Below are 18,040 nucleotides of genomic sequence, written 5' to 3'. Positions count from 1 at the left end.
GAAGCACACAATCCCAAGTTCATCACATGGCCCCAGTGAAGGAGAGCGGAGGGGAGGGGAGGGGAGAGCAGAGGAAGGTCCACTCCTGCCAGGATGGGGTTCAGGAAGACGGGGCCCTGCTCCCACCCTTCACGTGCTCCTGGCCAACCATGTCCCCCAGGGAGGGAGGTTCTGCCCAGCCCTGTTTCCCTGGAAGGCTGGAGAAACTGCAGTTTTCTGATTCAAAGTAAAACCAGAGGCCTTAGGAAGGTTTCCTAAACATCAGATGATGGGCTCCTGCCGTATACTGTAACCTGGAGACGTAACCACCAGCACCAGTGGCCTCATCCCTACCAGGGAACTGGTCCTGAGGCTGGCACTCTTGGCTGAATATATTTCAAGAGAGATCAAAGCAGTGAACCTTGGGGACCAAATGGGAAGGAGAAGAGCCAGGCCAATTGTGTAAGCCTAGAAAGAGTTGGTCAAGAAGCGGTCCTTGAAGAGGAGAGGCAGAGGAGACCGGGGGCGTGGCCCTCCTGAGCACCTGCAAACAGCACTCCCCTTCTTTCTGATGCCCTTACAAACCAACACATCGTGTCTCCTGGTGAGCCTGTGTTAATGAAACCCACTAAGTTGATGCATGAAAATATTCAGGTACAGATGGGGAGAGAGCGCTTACACTTACCTCCATCCGTACTGGAGAAGCTCTGTGGAAACAAAAGCAGGGCAGAGCGTCACTACACACGTGGGGAGATGACCCCTCTCTCATTTAACCCATCTTTCTCCCCCAGAACTTGACTGTGGTGGGCAAACCCCATGCTTTCTTTCCTTCTGGGAAATTTGTTTGGGATCCTGAAATTTAAGAGAAAGGTTTACCCTTCCCACCTTATATCGAATTTCTCCTACAAGAGATATATTTCAATTATTCGGCAAATACCCTTGGTTGTGTTGGAGAAGTGGTATCAGAAAATCCCATCTTAAAATGAATGTGATTAGACTGCTTTCCTATCAACTGTTGGGTACCTGAGGAAACACGTATTATAAAATGGAGGGAGGGTCCCGAGTTATTCAGAGCCTGCTGGCTTTATGGATTCTCCCTTTGCTACACAGTACCATCTGTTTTCACAGACAGGCATACCTCATTTTATTGGGGATGCACATTTTTTTACACATAATGCTATTGCATACTTAATAGACTACAGTATAGTATAAACATAATTTTTATATGCATTGGGAAACCAAAAAATTCATGACACTCACTTTATTGCAATATTTGATTAATTTCAGTGGTCTGGAACCAAACCTGCAGTACCTCCAAGGCATGCTTGTACGGTAAAATTTCATGTTTCACTGACGCTTTGTTTTTAGAGTTCATGCCCATTTGATATGGTTTTGTCTTTGGCCTTTTTATAAAGGAAAGACTTAAAGCCACAGGGAGTCTGTTTAATTGCTTCATAAGAATTGGTTTTAGAATTCTAGAGTCTAATGGGAGATGACTTTTCAGGCATTAGGCATATAAAGGGTTTGGACCATAGGGAGATAGGGTTAATTTCATGTCTCTTCTCTGTGCTTCTGGTGGGTCAGGCGGACCCACCCCTGAAGACAGGCCACTCTCAGCTTCAGAGGTGGCACTGGTCCTCACGCATCTGCCCCTCAGAGTGTGTGGCTTAGTCTTCTCATCAATACCAACTGGCCTTTTCTCCAATTGGCACCATTCTACTAGTGCTTACTTCCTCAGGGATATAACTGAGAGAAATCACATTTGTTTTCTTCACCTTCTGAAAGTCCTTGAAGGATTTTTCTGTCTCCTTTAGTTTCTCTAGGATGATTTGCTCTTTGGCAGATATCTGGGACTCTTCACTTTCCAGTGCTTGTATTTCCTGTTCCAGCCTGGAAAACACACAAACAGAGGACAGGTTACTCTACTGTCCTTCCACCCCTGGACCAGAGAGCAGCTTCTTGCTGCTGGGTGACTTCCTGGCGGTCTGCATTTTACATGATGCTGTGGTACCCGGCCAAGGCTTTACCTCACAGAGCATCCTGTGTTTCCAGCTTTGCAGACACTGATCAAAGGAAACCAACCCAGAGGTGCTGCCACCAGGTCACTGCCGCCACTTTGCAGTTTGCTTTGGTGCCTCCCCTTCTCTTCACGTGTACATTCTTTTTTTTTTTTTTTTTTTTTTGGTGTTACTTGGGCCTTCCACTGCTGTGGCCTCTCCCGTTGCGGAGGACAGGCTCCGGACGCACAGGCTCACCGGCCATGGCTCACGGGCCCAGCCGCTCCGCAGCATGTGGGATCCTCCCAGACCGGGGCACGAACCCGCATCCCCTGCATCGGCAGGCAGACTCCCAACCACTGCGCCACCAGGGAAGCCCCATCACGTGTACATTCTTAACTTGGAGGTAGATGGTTTTACATAGCATAGGACATACTTTCTGCTGGAGAGCAGTTTCATATTCTCCTATCTCAGGATAACTGCTCTTCTGTCAGCTTGGCCAAGGGTGAAGAGCCAGTCTTGCTCAAAGGGAATATGTTGCCGAGAAATGGCTGATGGCCAGTACCCTTGGGAACCTGCTGTCACCTTCCTCAGTGGCCTAACTCTACTACCAATAAGACAGGAGATGGAAGGGACTGATATGACTGCCCCCACTCTTCTGAAACTTTCCTCTGTGTTTACAACCCACTTATCTATTTCCTGGAAAGGAAATTTCAGCACAGCCAGGAGACTCTGGGAATATTCCAGAACAGCAGCTACAGTGATGATTTGGGGAAGTCTTGGCAGCTCTATTCTTTCAATGAAATGACAGTAATAACCATTTAACTTTTCTTGAGCACTAAATCTGTGCCAAGAGCTGAGCTAAGAATTCATGCGGATTATTGTATTCAACCTTCCCGATGACCCTATGACCCTGGAATTCTCATTTTACAGATGAGATCATGAAGGCTTGGCTTGGTTAAGGAACTAGTTTACTGGTGCAGCGCCTTGAGGCTAGGGTTCAAGCCAGGAAGTGTAACTTTAGACCCTGCTCCTAACTGGTGCTAAACTCTAGCCACATGGGCTCTACAGTACTTCACATATGTCCTGCCTTGTTACACATTGAGTGTGCTGGTATACTAGGGTGGTGCTGGAATGCACCAATGCCTTTGGAGGTTATGAAGGGATGGATGTTCCCCTGCCTACAGGACTCCAGATTATTATGCTTCCAAATCGTTTGGTCTGAATTTATTCGTCCATTCATTCAGTTCTGCTTTTGGTCTCCTTCCCTCTGTCGGGCTGGAAGCTTTTCTGCAGAGTCTATGCCTGCCTCCCCCTCCTCCTCTTCCATCTTCTAATCTGCTGTTGGGAACTGCCTAGTGAGATCTTCTGAGGGGTAAGGAACACCAAGATATAGGCATGGGATTTTTGCACTGTATCCCTCAGAGGCCTTTTCTGTTTCCTTACTAGGCATCAGGAAAATGACCTCTGGAAGGATAAGACTTTGCAGCAATTACTTTGGGTTATGAAGACAAACACTATGTGTAATGGTATCCCCTCCAAATGAACACAGCTTCAGATATACTGATCATTTCCCTCACAGTGAAAGTGGTAGTCCTTATGATGACAGTATCTAGCCTCCTAATACCTATAGAGCCTCCACTCTTACCAATAAGTCTACTTCATTTTATGCTTTAGACAGAGCTACTCCTTATTTGTCCATTTGTGCCCCATGATTTTCCCTCCTTCAAGAAACTCATTTCTAAACCCTAATCATTTTTGAAGTGTTAACACAGAGATCATCCACCCCATGAGGCTTTCACAGATTCACCACCAGGAAGTAATAAGACCAGAGGTCTTATCAAGTCTACTATATGTTAGTGCAATGGTTCTCAACCAAGGTGCTTTTGTCCCCCAGGGCATATTTGGTAATGTCTGGGGATATTGTGGCTATCCATCACTCAAGGAGAGTAGAGGTGGTGCTACTGGCATCTAGTGGGTAGCAACTGATAAACATCCTACAAAGCACAGGACACCCCCCACAATAAGGAATGATTTGCCCCCCCCAAATCAACACTGCCAAGGTTTAATAGTTCTAAACCCTGTGTTAGAGTATACACACATTGTTAATTTCCCCTACTAGAGTATAAATTCATCATGGTGAGGGCACAAATGCTCAATACAAGTATGTTGAATGAATGAAAAAAGCTGAACCAAGTTGCAAAAAAGTCATAGCTCAGCCAAGATGAGATCTTCAGGATTTCTGAGACCCAGGTAATTCTTCAGCAAGTTTTGACTTGAGAGGCTGTGTGTGGGCTGAAATGCAAACAGAATCTAGAGGAGAGGGGCCAAGCAACACCAATATATAAACAAAGAGATATCAACCTTTGCTGTTCCAAATGTTCAGCAAACCCTTTACACACATCTGTGTAAATTACTTTGGGAGGAATCAAGGAAAGGAATATGAGCATGGAATAGGGACAACTCAAATGATCTATAAATGGAACTAATTCACTGGGTAGAGGAGCTCTGGGCTAGAGGTTTCCTGGAGAGATTGGATGATAGCACTGGCCAGGTGAATTCTGAGCGATTTCATCTGAATCTCAAAAAACCGAGTACCTCAGCAGATATCTAGGATGTGGGTAGATTCCATTATTCTAAAACAAATTCCCTCCCTTCCTCCTTCACTTCCATGGGAAGAGTATATACATCCCCGACCCACTGATGTTGGGTCACATGATTTGCTTTGGCCTCATGGTGGGCGGGATGTACTTCCCTGCCCCTTTGGGTGCAGCCATGTGACCTGATTTAGCCAATAGGATGTTAGCAGACACTACACAAACAGAGGTTTGGAATGTGTTTGCCCCGTTGGGCTTGTCCTCTTGTGCCTCTGCTGGCACCAAGAGAACAGCTTCTCTGGGCAGCTGCTGTCCCTTCAGCCTGCACCCCGGAAAGAACATGTGGGGAGTGGACAGGAGCCCAACCCAGAGTCAGAAGCCATGCCCAGTCAGACCTGCACCTTCAATTAGAGCCACTCAGCTAAGCCCAGCCTAGATCAGCCAACACCCAGCGTACTCCTCACAGAAGTGTGAGCAAGTACAAATGATTTTTGTTTTAAACCACTGAGTTTGAGAGTAGTTTGTCACAGAGCACTACTGTGACAACAGCTAACTGACACAGTTCAAACATGTACCATAATGTTCATTGTAGCACTATTTACAATAGCCAGGACTTGGAAGCAACCTAAGTGTCCATCGACAGATGAATGGATAAAAAGATGTGACACATATACACAGTGGAATATTAGCCATAAAAAGAAATGAAATTGAGTTATCTGTAGTGAGGTGGATGGACCCAGAATCTGTCATACAGAGTGAAGTAAGTCAGAAAGAGAAAAACAAATACCATATGCTAACACATACATATGGAATCTAAAAAAAAAGGTTCTGAAGAACCTAGGGGCAGGACAGGAATAAAGACACAGATGTAGAAAATGGACTTGAGGACACAGGGAGGGTGAAGGGTAAACTGGGACGAAGTGAGAGAGTGGCATTAACATATATACACTACCAAATGTAAAACAGACAGCTAGTGGGAAGCAGCCGCATAGCAGAGGTAGATCAGTTCTGTGCTTTGTGACCACCTAGAGGGGTGGGAGGGAGACACAAGACGGAGGGGATATGGGGATATATGTATACGTACAACTGATTCACTTTTCTATACAGCAGAAACTAAAACAACACTGTAAAGCAATTATACGCAATAAAGATGTTAATAAAATATACATATGTGTATGTTAGAGAGATATATATTATATATGTGTGTATTATATATATTATATCCTAATGATATATTTCCTAATAATATATATCTATATAAATATATGTATATATGTATGTGTATGTATATCCCAATAATACCTGAAGCTAAAAGATTAGAAGGACTATAATCTACCCTCTCCCCATTTCCCTCAATCCTTAGAGAAATCAGGAGGGATACAGAGCACCCCTTCATGAGCGTTAAGCTCGAGAAAATAGGAAAATATCCATGGTAGTTGTCTCTGGGTAATGAGCTATTGGGTGATTTTAATTTTCGTCTTTATAATTTTCAATATTTCCCCAATTAAAAAAAAACCTCATGTATTCCTTATCTAATCAGAATAAAAACAGTAAATCACTTAAAAAAAATGCCTCCTCTGGCCTAGCACTGAGAAGGCTGCCTTTCACAGGCTGTGGCACTGGAAAGGAGCCGGGGTCCCAGCTTCTCCTGGGTCGAGTGGGGGTTAAAATGGGCACAATATCGATTTACATTTAATTCAACCAACACTGATGGAGCCTGTCTAGCTAGACTCAAGAGTCAGGCACTACAAGGGATTCTGGAAAAAAGTTGGGTTAAAAATATCTGACTTGGGGGCTTCCCTGGTGGCGCAGTGGTTGAGAATCTGCCTGCCAATGCAGGGGACACGGGGTCGAGCCCTGGTCTGGGAAGATCCCACATGCCGCAGAGCAACTAGGCACGTGAGCCACAACTACTGAGCCTGCGCGTCTGACGCCTGTCCTACACAACAAGAGAGGCCACGATAGTGGGAGGCCCGTGCACCACAATGAAGAGTGGCCCCCACTTGCCGCAATTAGAGAAAGCCCTCGCACAGAAATGAAGACCCAACACAGCCAAAAATAAGTAAACAAACAAAAAATATCTGACTTAAAAAAAAAAGAGGCTGACTATAAGTAACTCACTTCTTCCGATGAAGCAGGCTCAAGTGATTAAGAATTCTCTGTGACCTGATGCCCACTGGCTGGCCCAATTGTGTCCACTGCCCGGGCCTTATGGGTTTCAGGGCTCTTGGCTATATAGATCAAGTGCTAAAGATTTGGGTCGTGATACTGTGTAACTGAGAAGGAACGGAGAGAGAGAGAGGAAAAAAAAGCAACAAAACTAGACTTTCATGATAACACCACCTGAGTTTCATCCAAAGGGAATGAACTCAGGAAATCGACAGCTTATGTAAGTCTGAGTGAGTCAGATCCAAGCAGCAGCTTTCTCTACACATGCACATGTGGGCACTGGACAGCCCAGACTGACATCTTTTCATGGAAAACCTGAGTCCCAGGGCTGAGGAGCTTCCCAAGAAACCGAGTGTCATGGGGTTAATAAGAGTCATCCCAGTTGGGCTAGAAATGTCAATGTTTTGTAGTTTCATGAGGGAAATCTAATGCAGTCTTCCCTGGAGGAGCCAAGCTAAAAATAAAGAATTAGCAGGAAGTGTAATTTACATTCAAGGTTAACCAAGGCTCTTTAGGCTGAGACAGGTGCATGTGCACGTAACAGCCTCTGACTGGCTTGCTCAGTTTCTCCTCAGCAAGCAGCAGACTGTAATAGACAGTAAAGAAAGGTGACACACTGCAGCTGTGCACATTCAATTTACTGGAGATGAGGTTGCAATCCTGGCCAAATGGTCTCATAAAATTGACCTAACTCCATCAGACCTTCGTAATGGGAAAATACAAAGGACCTATGGTGCTATAAAGTGCATAGATCATTCTCTCATTTCAAAGTCCATGTATATATCCATCCATCCAACTTAATACAAGCACCTTCCTTCCATCAGGCACTGCACTGAACATCAGGGACAGAGAGCTAAATCAGCCACGGTGTCTGCTCAGGCGAGCTCTTGGTAAAGTAACGAGAATAGCCAAGTAAACACATAAATTGCAAGAGAGCCCAAAAAGAGCTGGAGGAAATAACAATGATTTGGAAAAGTGTCAGTTCCTCCGGGGACTCCAAGTTGCCTGCCCAAGATCTCTTCTCCCCTACTCCCATGCTAACAGAATCCTTATTTTGTGGGGGATATGTGGCAATGTACCCAGCTGAAAATTTACACATCCAGCTTCCTTTGCATAGAAGGGTGGCCACAGGACAGTTCTGGCCAATGAGATGTATGTAAACATTGTTGGGCGAGACTTCTGGGAAAGCTGGCATATGCCCTCAGCCTTTCCCTTCTTCCTGCCTGGTACAGGGACCTGGTGCTAGAGAGATGTATTAGCTTCCAACTGCTGCTGTAACAAGTGACCACAAACACAGTAGCTTACAACAATATCAACTTACTATATTACACTTCTGTGGGTCAGAAGTTTGACATGGGTATCAACAGGCTATAATCAAGAGGTGGCTGAGTTCTGTTCCCTTCTGGAGGCTTTAGGGAGGAATCGTTTCCTTGCTTTTTCCAGCTCCCTGAGGCCACCCACAGTCCTTGCCTCATGGCTCTTTCCTCCATCGTCAAAGTCAGCAATGCTGTAGCTCTCTGACCATTCTTCCCCAGTCACATCTCCCTCTGACTCTCTTCTTCTGCCTCCTCTCCACTTTTAGGGATCCTTATGATTAGACTGAGCCCACCCAGATAATCCAGGGTAATCTCCCTATGTTAAAGTCAGCTGTTTGGAGAACTTAATTCTGTCTATAACTTTAATTCCCCTTTGCCATGTAACCTAACATACTCACAGGTTCTGAAGGTTAGGACGGTGACAACTTTGTGGGGGGGGGATCCATTACTCTGCCTACCATAAGGCATATGATGCTGTAGGTGGAGTAGTCATCTTGTGTCCAGAGGGGTAAGAGTCTGCTAAGGATGGCTGAGTGTGCAGAAAGAGAGAAATTGCCTGGGTTCTAGTTAGCACCCTGGAGTGATGACACCAGCTCTGGACAGTTCGCTCCAGATTTCTTGCTGTGAGTTTAAGTCACTATTGTGATTACAGCTGAATGCAATTTCCAACAGATACAAAGTGGTGAGAAAAACTTGACTTGAGGAGGTGTTATGTTAGCTGGGCCTTGAAGGATGCCTTCATCGGGTGGAAAGAGAAGAAAACGTGCCAGGCAGAGGAGACATCACAGACCGAGGCCCAGAATGTAATACGTCCCTCCCTCACCCAGGAGCATGTGGCCTTGCATGGTCTTTTCAATCACTGCACACTCTGCCCTCCAATGGACACAGCTCAGCAAGATGCCTCAGAGACGTCCCCAGTATTCCTGTCCCTCGTCCCCATTGCTCACTTTGTGCTCTCATTCTGCTGGGCCTGGACTGGGCCAGAAATACCTGGCCTTCCAGGCCCTGCGGGGACCCTACCTTCCCTCATCTGCAGTGGCAGAAAACAAGGCTCAAGCAAAGAGAGACGAGAACAAGAGAGGCTGAGTGAGAGGGACCCTGGCCCACTGATTCTCTAGCTCTTGCTTCCCATGATTCTCTGTGGCACCTCTACCCTTCTTACTCATAGGAGCCAATCAATGTTCCCTTCACATGGCATTTCTCAGTGGAATCCAAAAGAGTACAGACTAATACAAACTGGGTTTCCAACAGTCTTACTGTTTGGAAAAGGCTTTGCCTATAAACTCAGGTGTATTTCATTTTTTTCTTTCTCCATCAGTGATGGTTAGAATAATTGTTATGATACTAACAATCCTAATGTTGTTTTTGTTATGTATATACTGCTTATATGTAACAATCGTAATAATGAGGAGGATTTTTGAGTGCTTACTATGTGCTAGGCACCGTTCTAAGTGCTTTACATGCATTATGATACTTAACCTTCACAATATCCTATGAAATAGGACTTCTTTCACTCCCATTACACAGATGAAGGACATGAAATACAGAAAGCTACTGACTTGCCCAGGGTCACAAAGATAATGGGGCTAGGATTTGGACCATGGTACTAGAGAACCAGGACTCTTTGCCACTGCTTTCAACTATCTCCCTAGGTCCATTTCTCCTTTTCCCTCACTTTCTCAAGAATGCATAGGGCAACACAATGGATTTTTCATGCTCACAGAACCACAGAAGGTCAGGCTGTAAGTGGAAGCCATTTAATCGCATTGATTTCCAGAAACATGAAGCCCCTGAACTGTTCTCCAACCAGCAGTTATCCTACCTCTGCTTGAAATCCTCTGCACACAGGGAATTCACCACCTCCCAAGGCAGCCCTTCCCTCTTGGAACAGGGCTCACCATCAGCACTGGTCAGTGAAAGCTAACCAGCTTTCACTCATGGTCTGAGTTCCATCCCTTGGAAGTGCAGAGGTCAAGTTTAGCTAACACCCTGACTTGTGGGCACTCCATTTGGGAAACGGGAAGACCCAAGGCAAATGGAACTCACTACTCAGTGGGGAGCATGGGTGATATGAACTGGGGCCCAGAAGTGGGTGGGGGGCGGTGGGAAGAGTAGAAGAGGAAAGGGGAGAGTGACCAAGAGGGAGGAGGACTTCTGGGCTTCTTCACGGAGCCCACTCAGCACCAACGAAAAGCTGAGGCAAGGGGAGCGGTAAAGGAACTTCACAAAATCCTGGGGACCCTAAGGACATTTCTGAACAAGCCCTGAGCAAGACCAGTCTATTCCTCACAATGGACCCATTACAGCTTTCCTCACTGTCGAGGGACATGGGCCCAGGTCACACACATAAACTGTGAACAGGTCAACCATTGCTGCTCAGGCGACATGCATTAGAGTCTTAGTAAATACTTCCAGAATGAAAAGGAGATGCTGACAGACCAGCCCAAGGTGCTGAATTCAGGCCTGTTCTCTCCCCTAGAACTGCAATTTCATAGTTGAGCAGTCAGGTGGGGTGCCTGTCTGACCAACCTGCCAAAACAAGAACCTCAGGGAGAATGTTTGCTCCTCAGAGGATAGGAAAGCTGCCCGCCTCTTTATGCATCCAGCACAAGGCAAAACATAAAAGAGGCTGTGAGTTGTTCACCAATTCCCATCCTCCCCTTCTTTCAGTTCGATGTAACCCCTACAGTTAAGCTGGGCATAGGGCACACAGAATAATGTGCACACTCCCTAGCATCTTTTGCAACCATGGGTAGCATATTCTGGCCAAAGGGATGTAAGCCAAAGTGTTGTAGGGCAGCTTCTAGAAACTTCTGTAGCCCTTTCTTCTTTCAGCCCTTCCTTCATCCTTCTGCCTGAAATGCACAGATGTGCAGGTGAAGCTCTCACTGCCATCTTGGACTCTGAGAACAAAGATAGGAGAGGGCTAAGCTGGAAGAAGGCTGGGTCCCTGAGGGATTCCCAGCACACAGCCACCACACAGCTCTTGACTGCCTACCTGTGGATTTTTCCTGGAGGGAGAAATAAACATCTTGTTTAAGCCACTGTTACTGTGGGTCTCTGTTACTCACATTCACCTTTAATCCTAAGTGATGCAAGACATTTACCATGTATTGTTGACTTTTGAAGGAATGCTCCTTGAAGCACACTGCGGATGTGGGGCCATAGATAATCAGAGCCTAGAGCCTCATTAATGTCTCAGCAGCAAAAGAAGGGAGAAATGGGCAATCGTGAGGTATGCGATTCATTCCTGCTAATCAACCCTTATAAAATGGGGCTCAGCTGGGTCTGTGCTTCATCCCACCCCACCCCACATCCCTGCCCCATCCAAAGTCTCAGCAGGGAAGTTCCTACTCTTTGCACAGTAATAATCATCCATGTCTTAGCATCTCTGGTATGTTGGTACTGGGACGTTTGTGTCAGTCTGATGCTCACAGCTTTTGCCAGCTGAATCATACCAGGAAGAGAGCCAAGACTGGGCTGTCCATACACTTGAAAGACCTTCCCAGCTTTGCAGTACAGTGAGCTAATCACCACTACACGTAAGACTCAGCAACGTGGAGCTCACCCATGACCCTGGAGCTCTGGTTGCAGAGGGGGAGCAGAATACACGTTACTCGTAGTCCAGAAGTGAGTCTGGTGACAGATGCTAAGGTGGTGGGCATTATTAATTTTGCCTGCCCAGGATCCCTGCTCTTTTCGAGGAACAGCATCTAGCTCCTCCACTGGGAAACAATCTCTCTGGAGTACCTTGTGGATTTGGTGAAACTATTGATCAGACAGCCTCGTATCCCTGGCCAAGGAGTGGAAATATTAACTAGGTCAACTGGACTCTAGGTCAACTAGACTCTAGGTCAACTGGACTCTTGCCCAGAAATCTGCATCTTGGAAGGAGCCGCCCAGGAACGGAGAAAAATTGGGAGCGGGGTGGTCAATCATTCCTACAGCAGGATTCTGAAGGCTGTCGCATTAGTTCCTGCTGCCTGGATCCTCAATTCTGCCTGGGACCTGATTATCTAACCCCTCCATTCTAAGACTGACTATCTATCTATCTATCTATCTATCTATCTATCTATCTATCTATCTATCTATCTATCTATCTATCTTAATAGCTTTCTGTTTCCATATTCCAGGTAGGACACTGTACAGAATACTGTTTCCTTTCACACACATACATGCTACAAAATTCATTTTCCATATTTCAGGAAAACAGTACGTTTCTATGGCACCCCCCAAATATTTTTCATTTGTGACTCAATTTGTAAGGAAACAGTTTCCTTTTACTCAGATGAGTATATCTGGAATCACCATAGATCATTTGGTATTTTACTGTGAAAAAGGTTAATGGCCTTTAAATAAACAGGATTTCCACTTCTCCTTGTGAAAGAACAGGACCTTCCTTGACTGCAAGGTGTCAGTGGAAACTCAAGCCCATTTCATTTTTTTTCCCCTACGTCATCACCGAGACAGAAATATGGCCGAGAAGAGAATGGTGCCTTTAAGAATTCCTGAAATATAGCTCATATCCTTTCCCTTGTTGAAAAGTTGACTTGATGGTTCTCCATCGTCTCCTTCCCAAATCGGATTGACCTTCTTAGGTGGAATTCCTGTCACACCCTCCACCCTCTGCTCTCACGCCTTCCCAGCCTTACACCTTCCCCTGTGTCCCAGCCAGAACCAACAGCAGGCTGCTCTGTGAAAAAGCCTGGAATGACTCTCCTCTCCCAACTCTATCTACTGGATACACCTAATAATCAAAGCCCAAAGTGTTTCCATAGTAATGTTTTCCTTCAATCCCCTCAACCTAATGTGTTCACTCCTTCCAAATCCCCATAGCATCCTTAGACCTCTTAGGCACTTGGTACACCCCACCTGGTAGTAGAGCATTAAAAATGTATTTATCCTCCCCAACCCTACCTGTATTATCCCTCTCCTGAGTACAGGCTTATTGAGAAACAGGACAATATTTTATTATTTTTATTATCATATTCTATTATTTTATTTTATTACTGTACCTTATACTCTTTCCTGTATATACAGACGCTCAAATATTTGTTGAGTGAACGAAAAGCAAAGCAAAGCAAGAACACACTTTTAAAGGATTCTATAGTGAAACTAACTTGGAAATGGTGCTATTCAATATAGTTTAAAAATCTCGGCTTGGTTTTGCTACTTTCCCCACCCCACCAAATGTATTAAAATTTGTATATTCATTGAAAAAAATAAATATTGGATTACTTTCTATTTTTATCTGAGTGAACAGCTGGGACATATTAGTACTTTTCATTACTGATGTTGGTGCAAATTTAATCCCAAGTAAATATGAATGAAAATTTCTCTCTCCATCAGTTTTCCTAAGCCCCTAGAAACCAGCCTATTCTTTTCTTGTATATTTATCTTATCTGGAATCACATGGCTCATACTGTCAGAATCTGTGCAAGTTGATTTCTTCTATAGAAAATCATTTCCAAGCCAGCGCTGAGCATTGATTTCTCGGATGTGATTCTTGTTTGAGTCTGTTTCATCAGAAAGAAAGAGTTTTGATTACATGAAAGTGAAATGATCTCCTTTCAAAGCAATACATTTCTCAGTAGCTTAAATCCTTTCTTCCCAAGAAATATCCCTTTCTGCAGGAAGAGAAAAAGTCTCATCCAGCCTTTCACCTCCAGCCTCTGACTCAGAGACTCTCCTGCTGAAGGCCAAGGCCTCCACCTGTGCACCTGACCTTGTGCCGATTCCTCTGGGATGGCACTTTATCCATGATCCCCTCTCCGCCATAGCTTCAACTTCTCTCCAAGATGCCTCCTCCCGTTTAGTCCCTTTAGAATAAATTCGCTCACACCAAAAACAGGTGAACTTCTCTTGACCCTGCGTTCTGTTCCAATTACCACTGAATCTCTCCTCCAGATTTCCCCAATAGCACTCGCCACTTGCTGCCTCAACTTCCTCACATCCCAGTCACCCCTCGACTTACTCCACTCTGTTATGGCACCCGCCATGCTGTTGTATCTGATCTTGTTAAAGTTCATGACATCCTAACTGCCACGTCTAATGGATACTCTTCAGTGTGAATCTATTTATAAAACGCTTTGGACCACTCCTTCTCCCCTTCAGAGGCCAGGATACCACATTCTCAATAAGCATGCCTCTTCTACTTCTTCGTTTAATGTTCACTTGGCTCTACATTTTATCCCTGACTAATCATGTCCACCCTCGTGCTTTAATTCCCACCTACACACTGACTTGTGTCTACCCAACCTATATCTTCAGCCTCTCTTGTAACTCCAGTCTCTACATACAATTGCATTTTCAGTGTCTCTACCTGGATGGTCCATAAGTATCTCAAACCCAACATATGCAAGACCAAACTCATCTTCTCCATAAAGCTGTTCCTCCTTCCGGCATTCTTTAGTTCAGCTGCTGGTACCACCACTAATCCATTCTATTTAAGATGGAGACCTGGATGTTATCTTTTTTTGTTGTTTTTTGTTTGTTTTATTATTTTTTCTTAATTTTATTGAAGTATAGTAGATTTACAATGTTAATTTCTGCCGTACAGCAAAGTGATTCAGTTATATATATACGTATTCTTTTTCATATTCTTTTCCATTATGGTTTATCACAGCATACTGAATATAGCTCTCTGTGCTATACAGTAGGACCTTATTGTTTATCCATCCTGTATATAACAGTTTGTGTCTGCTAACCTCCAACTCCAATCCATCCCTCCCTCCCCCTTGGCAACCACAAGTCTATTTTCTATGTCTGTGAGCCTCTGGATGTTACCTTGACCTCTGACTTGCCCCTCTCTGGTAAACACCACACACGTATATTAGCTGCTAAGTTCTGTCAGTTTGCTCCCTGGGTAATTCTACTTATTAATCTGCTCAGGTACCATCTCCTTCTGGAAGTCTTCCCTGATACATTTCCCATGCTTTCTCGCTGCCATATCTTACAGACATATTTCCACCACCAATTTTATGCCACGGTATTTTAAACACTTTTTTATGGATTTGGGGTTCTGTTCCCAACTCCCATTTGCAAACCTCTTGAGGATAATAATCATCTCTTCTTTATCTTTCTTTGCACATGGCTCCTAGCATCTTGCTAGCTTGTGTCTAACAAGAAACCTGGCTTAGTGAAAGCTCTCAAGAAATGCTGGTTGAGTAAATGAATGCATACATTGTTTTCCAATGGAAAGTAGCCTCAAGACACACCCTTTGGCTCAACTCCTTCGGTCAAAAATGATTCTTAAAAAAATTAAAAATAATGGCAACTCTGGACTTAGTACAAGCAACTGATTAAAAAGAAACTTGTCTTATTTGCTTTCTCCTAAGATAATGTAGAAGGTAGCTGCTGTATTTTCTAGACTTTTCACTCTTCCCAAATATCTCAAATATATAATTTTACCTGACTCTGTGTGTGTGTGTGTGTGTGTACACACACGTGTGGTGTAAGTGTAACATACTGTTCTTATTTACTCTGGGGCTCATCTAAATAAAACCACAGGTGGAGGACACATAGATGTGCAGAAATTGGGTGAGAATGATGGACTGTCTCTGCGTTTACTTCATTTCCCCCTGTGATTCTCTTTGAATTCACCCCTTCATGCAGGAAGCATATGGTCTTTCATATCTGATGGTGAAAATTGTTTATGTGGCGCATTCCTCTCTTCCAAATCCCTGTTTATTCATTGTTTATGCCTAAATCCAGCACCCTGTGATAGCTTTCCTGCTGAGTTAAGAGTTTCCTGTCAGCCTCTGTGTGTATGTGTGTGTGCATCCACAGGGCTTCAGCCACAGCTTTTATAAATGCCCACATTGCGGATGGTCAACACATTTCTGCCTGTTGTCCTCTACTGGAGGTTACTCTGGGGAGACTGAGAGTGCTTTCAAGATACCTGAGTTGGTCCATCAATGAGTCATTCATGGATAAAAATTATTTAATGTCCAAGAGGAGTAGTGGTAAAAACAGCTAACATTGGGTGAGCATTTACCATGGGCCAGGCAATGTGCTGCATGGTTTGTAAGCATTATTCAATTCGCTGCGATTTGCATATTAACTACTACTATAATCCACACTTGACAGTTGACAGGCCAGAGGTTGAGAGAGGATCAGTAACTTGTGATCTGCCACCAGTCAGTGGTAAGCTGGGATCCAAACCTAGGTCGGCTCGCTGCTGGAGCCTAGGATTTCTTTTTTCTTTTCTTTTTTTAATTGAAGTATAGTTGATTTACTATATTGTGTTAGTTTCAGGTGTATAGCAAAGCAATTTGGTTATATACACACACACACACACACACAACACACACACACACACACACATATTCTTTTTTTTCACTTCTTTTCCATTATTGTTTATTACAAGATACGGTGGAGCCTAGGCAATTAACTGCTGCCCTGTGCCGCCTCCTTCCAAGAGCAAATGAAACCTCTCCCACACCAAAGGTTTCCAGGGTTTCCTCTTTTTGCTGTAGAATTTTCTTTTCCAGCATCTTGATCAGGGAGAGCTACCCTGGTTGAGGCTTGAGCTGATGGGGAGCCCCTTCCCCTCCTCCTCCCCCCTCCTTGCCTGGGGTGGACCTTTCCACAGAATAGAACATGGTCTGGCAACCAACATGCTGTGAGAGTGGAAACAGCTGCTGGTGTATTGCTATGCTCCCCACAGTGTCTACACTGCTTTGTACACAGCCAGCACTCAATCAGTGTCTCCTGCAGGACTGTGGTTCTGAAAGGGGGCATTGCTGCCTGTGGCCACTGACACCCTGGGCTTCCATGAGCTGCCCAACAGGGCACCTAAGGACAAATAGCGCCTCTGGCCTCTGAGCCCTAGAGAGGAGAATGGTCTCCATCTGGAAGGCACAGGTGATGGCTCAACTGTGCCCAAAGAGGAGACTCTGAAGGAGGCTGCCCTGGGATGCCGTGGCAGGAGCTGGGGGCTCTGCAAAATCCAAATGGATCTTCCTAAAGGAATCTTTCTCTCAGGCTTTGTTTTTTTTCTAATTGTGTTTTCCATGCTTGACATTACCAGGTGACAGCTCCTCCTCTGCGGAGAAACTTGTCATCCCACGGGGATAATTCCAAAGTTATTCTAAGAGTTCCTGCTCAGAACAAATCAAGCCAATCAGGAAGCTCCTCCACTTGGGCTGTGCCTGGCTGATTGTTTCCCACTAGGACACTTCCTGCCATTGTTCCCTGGCCTGTTCTCAGAGGCGCAGCTACAGAACCCTGCCCCTTCCTCTCTGGAGCCCAGGGCTGCACTGGTGGCTTTGGGTCGAGGTATAAATGAGGCTCAGAGATCAGGTACTTGGCTGGAGGAAAACGCCTAAAAGGAAAACAGAAGCAGTTCCTGGCCCGAGTGGTTAAAGCAGACACCAGTGTTTGGGTCTCTCTGGCTTACCAAGAGATGTTGAAATATGCTGGGTCTTTCATTAGTTGTTTATAAAGCATGTGCTGAGCTAGTACAGTGATAGTTACCCAGCATCTACTTTTAAGAAGTTCATCATCTCATGGGGAAGACAGGTGTATAAACATTTACAAAATAGTGCTTTGTAGAGCTCTAACGGGAAGTGCCCAATGCCGTGGGAATGCAAAGAAGAGAGCTTGACTAACTCTGCTTAGGGAGTGGGCAGGGCGGGAAATCAGGAGTTTGGGACATTTCAGTAGGATCTCGAAGGATGAGAAAAAATGATCAAGGCAGAGAGGTGTTTAGAGGGCATTATGGGCCAAGGCGACAGTGTGGACACAGATGCTCTGGGGCAGAAATGCGCAAGGAGGTTCAAGCATCTCTGTAAGACTGGCCTCTTCCGAGTTTGCTCATGATGGGAAGACAGTGATGGGGAGGGGAGGGTCCAGGACGTGATGGATCTTGAATGCCACACTCAGGAGCTTAGATTTGGTCCTGAAGGCAAAAGGAAACCATTTAAGTTTCTTGTCTGTCTGTCTGTCTGTTTTAAGGGCGCGATCGGATCAGCCACGTTCC

At 45.0% G+C, this 18,040-nt stretch overlaps 1 protein-coding gene across 10 annotated transcripts in view; it reads right to left on the bottom strand.

The window, feature by feature from the left end:
• The window catches only part of PALM2AKAP2 (PALM2 and AKAP2 fusion), a 624,976-nt gene that overhangs the window by 222,616 nt on the left and 384,320 nt on the right, over positions 1-18,040 (bottom strand). For all 10 annotated transcript variants that reach the window (XM_081237132.1, XM_081237131.1, XM_081237133.1 and 7 more), the window contains 2 exons: positions 1,755-1,869; positions 665-686 (listed from right to left, as the gene is read on the bottom strand). In XM_081237132.1, coding sequence (XP_081093258.1) covers positions 665-686; positions 1,755-1,869 — 137 coding nt within the window. The remainder of the gene's footprint in view (positions 1-664; positions 687-1,754; positions 1,870-18,040) is intronic.

The sequence above is a fragment of the Mesoplodon bidens genome (assembly GCF_964165515.1).
Source record: "Mesoplodon bidens genome assembly, chromosome: 6".
Classification (NCBI taxonomy): Eukaryota; Metazoa; Chordata; class Mammalia; order Artiodactyla; family Ziphiidae; genus Mesoplodon; species Mesoplodon bidens.
This window is presented reverse-complemented; position numbering and strand designations above follow the sequence as displayed.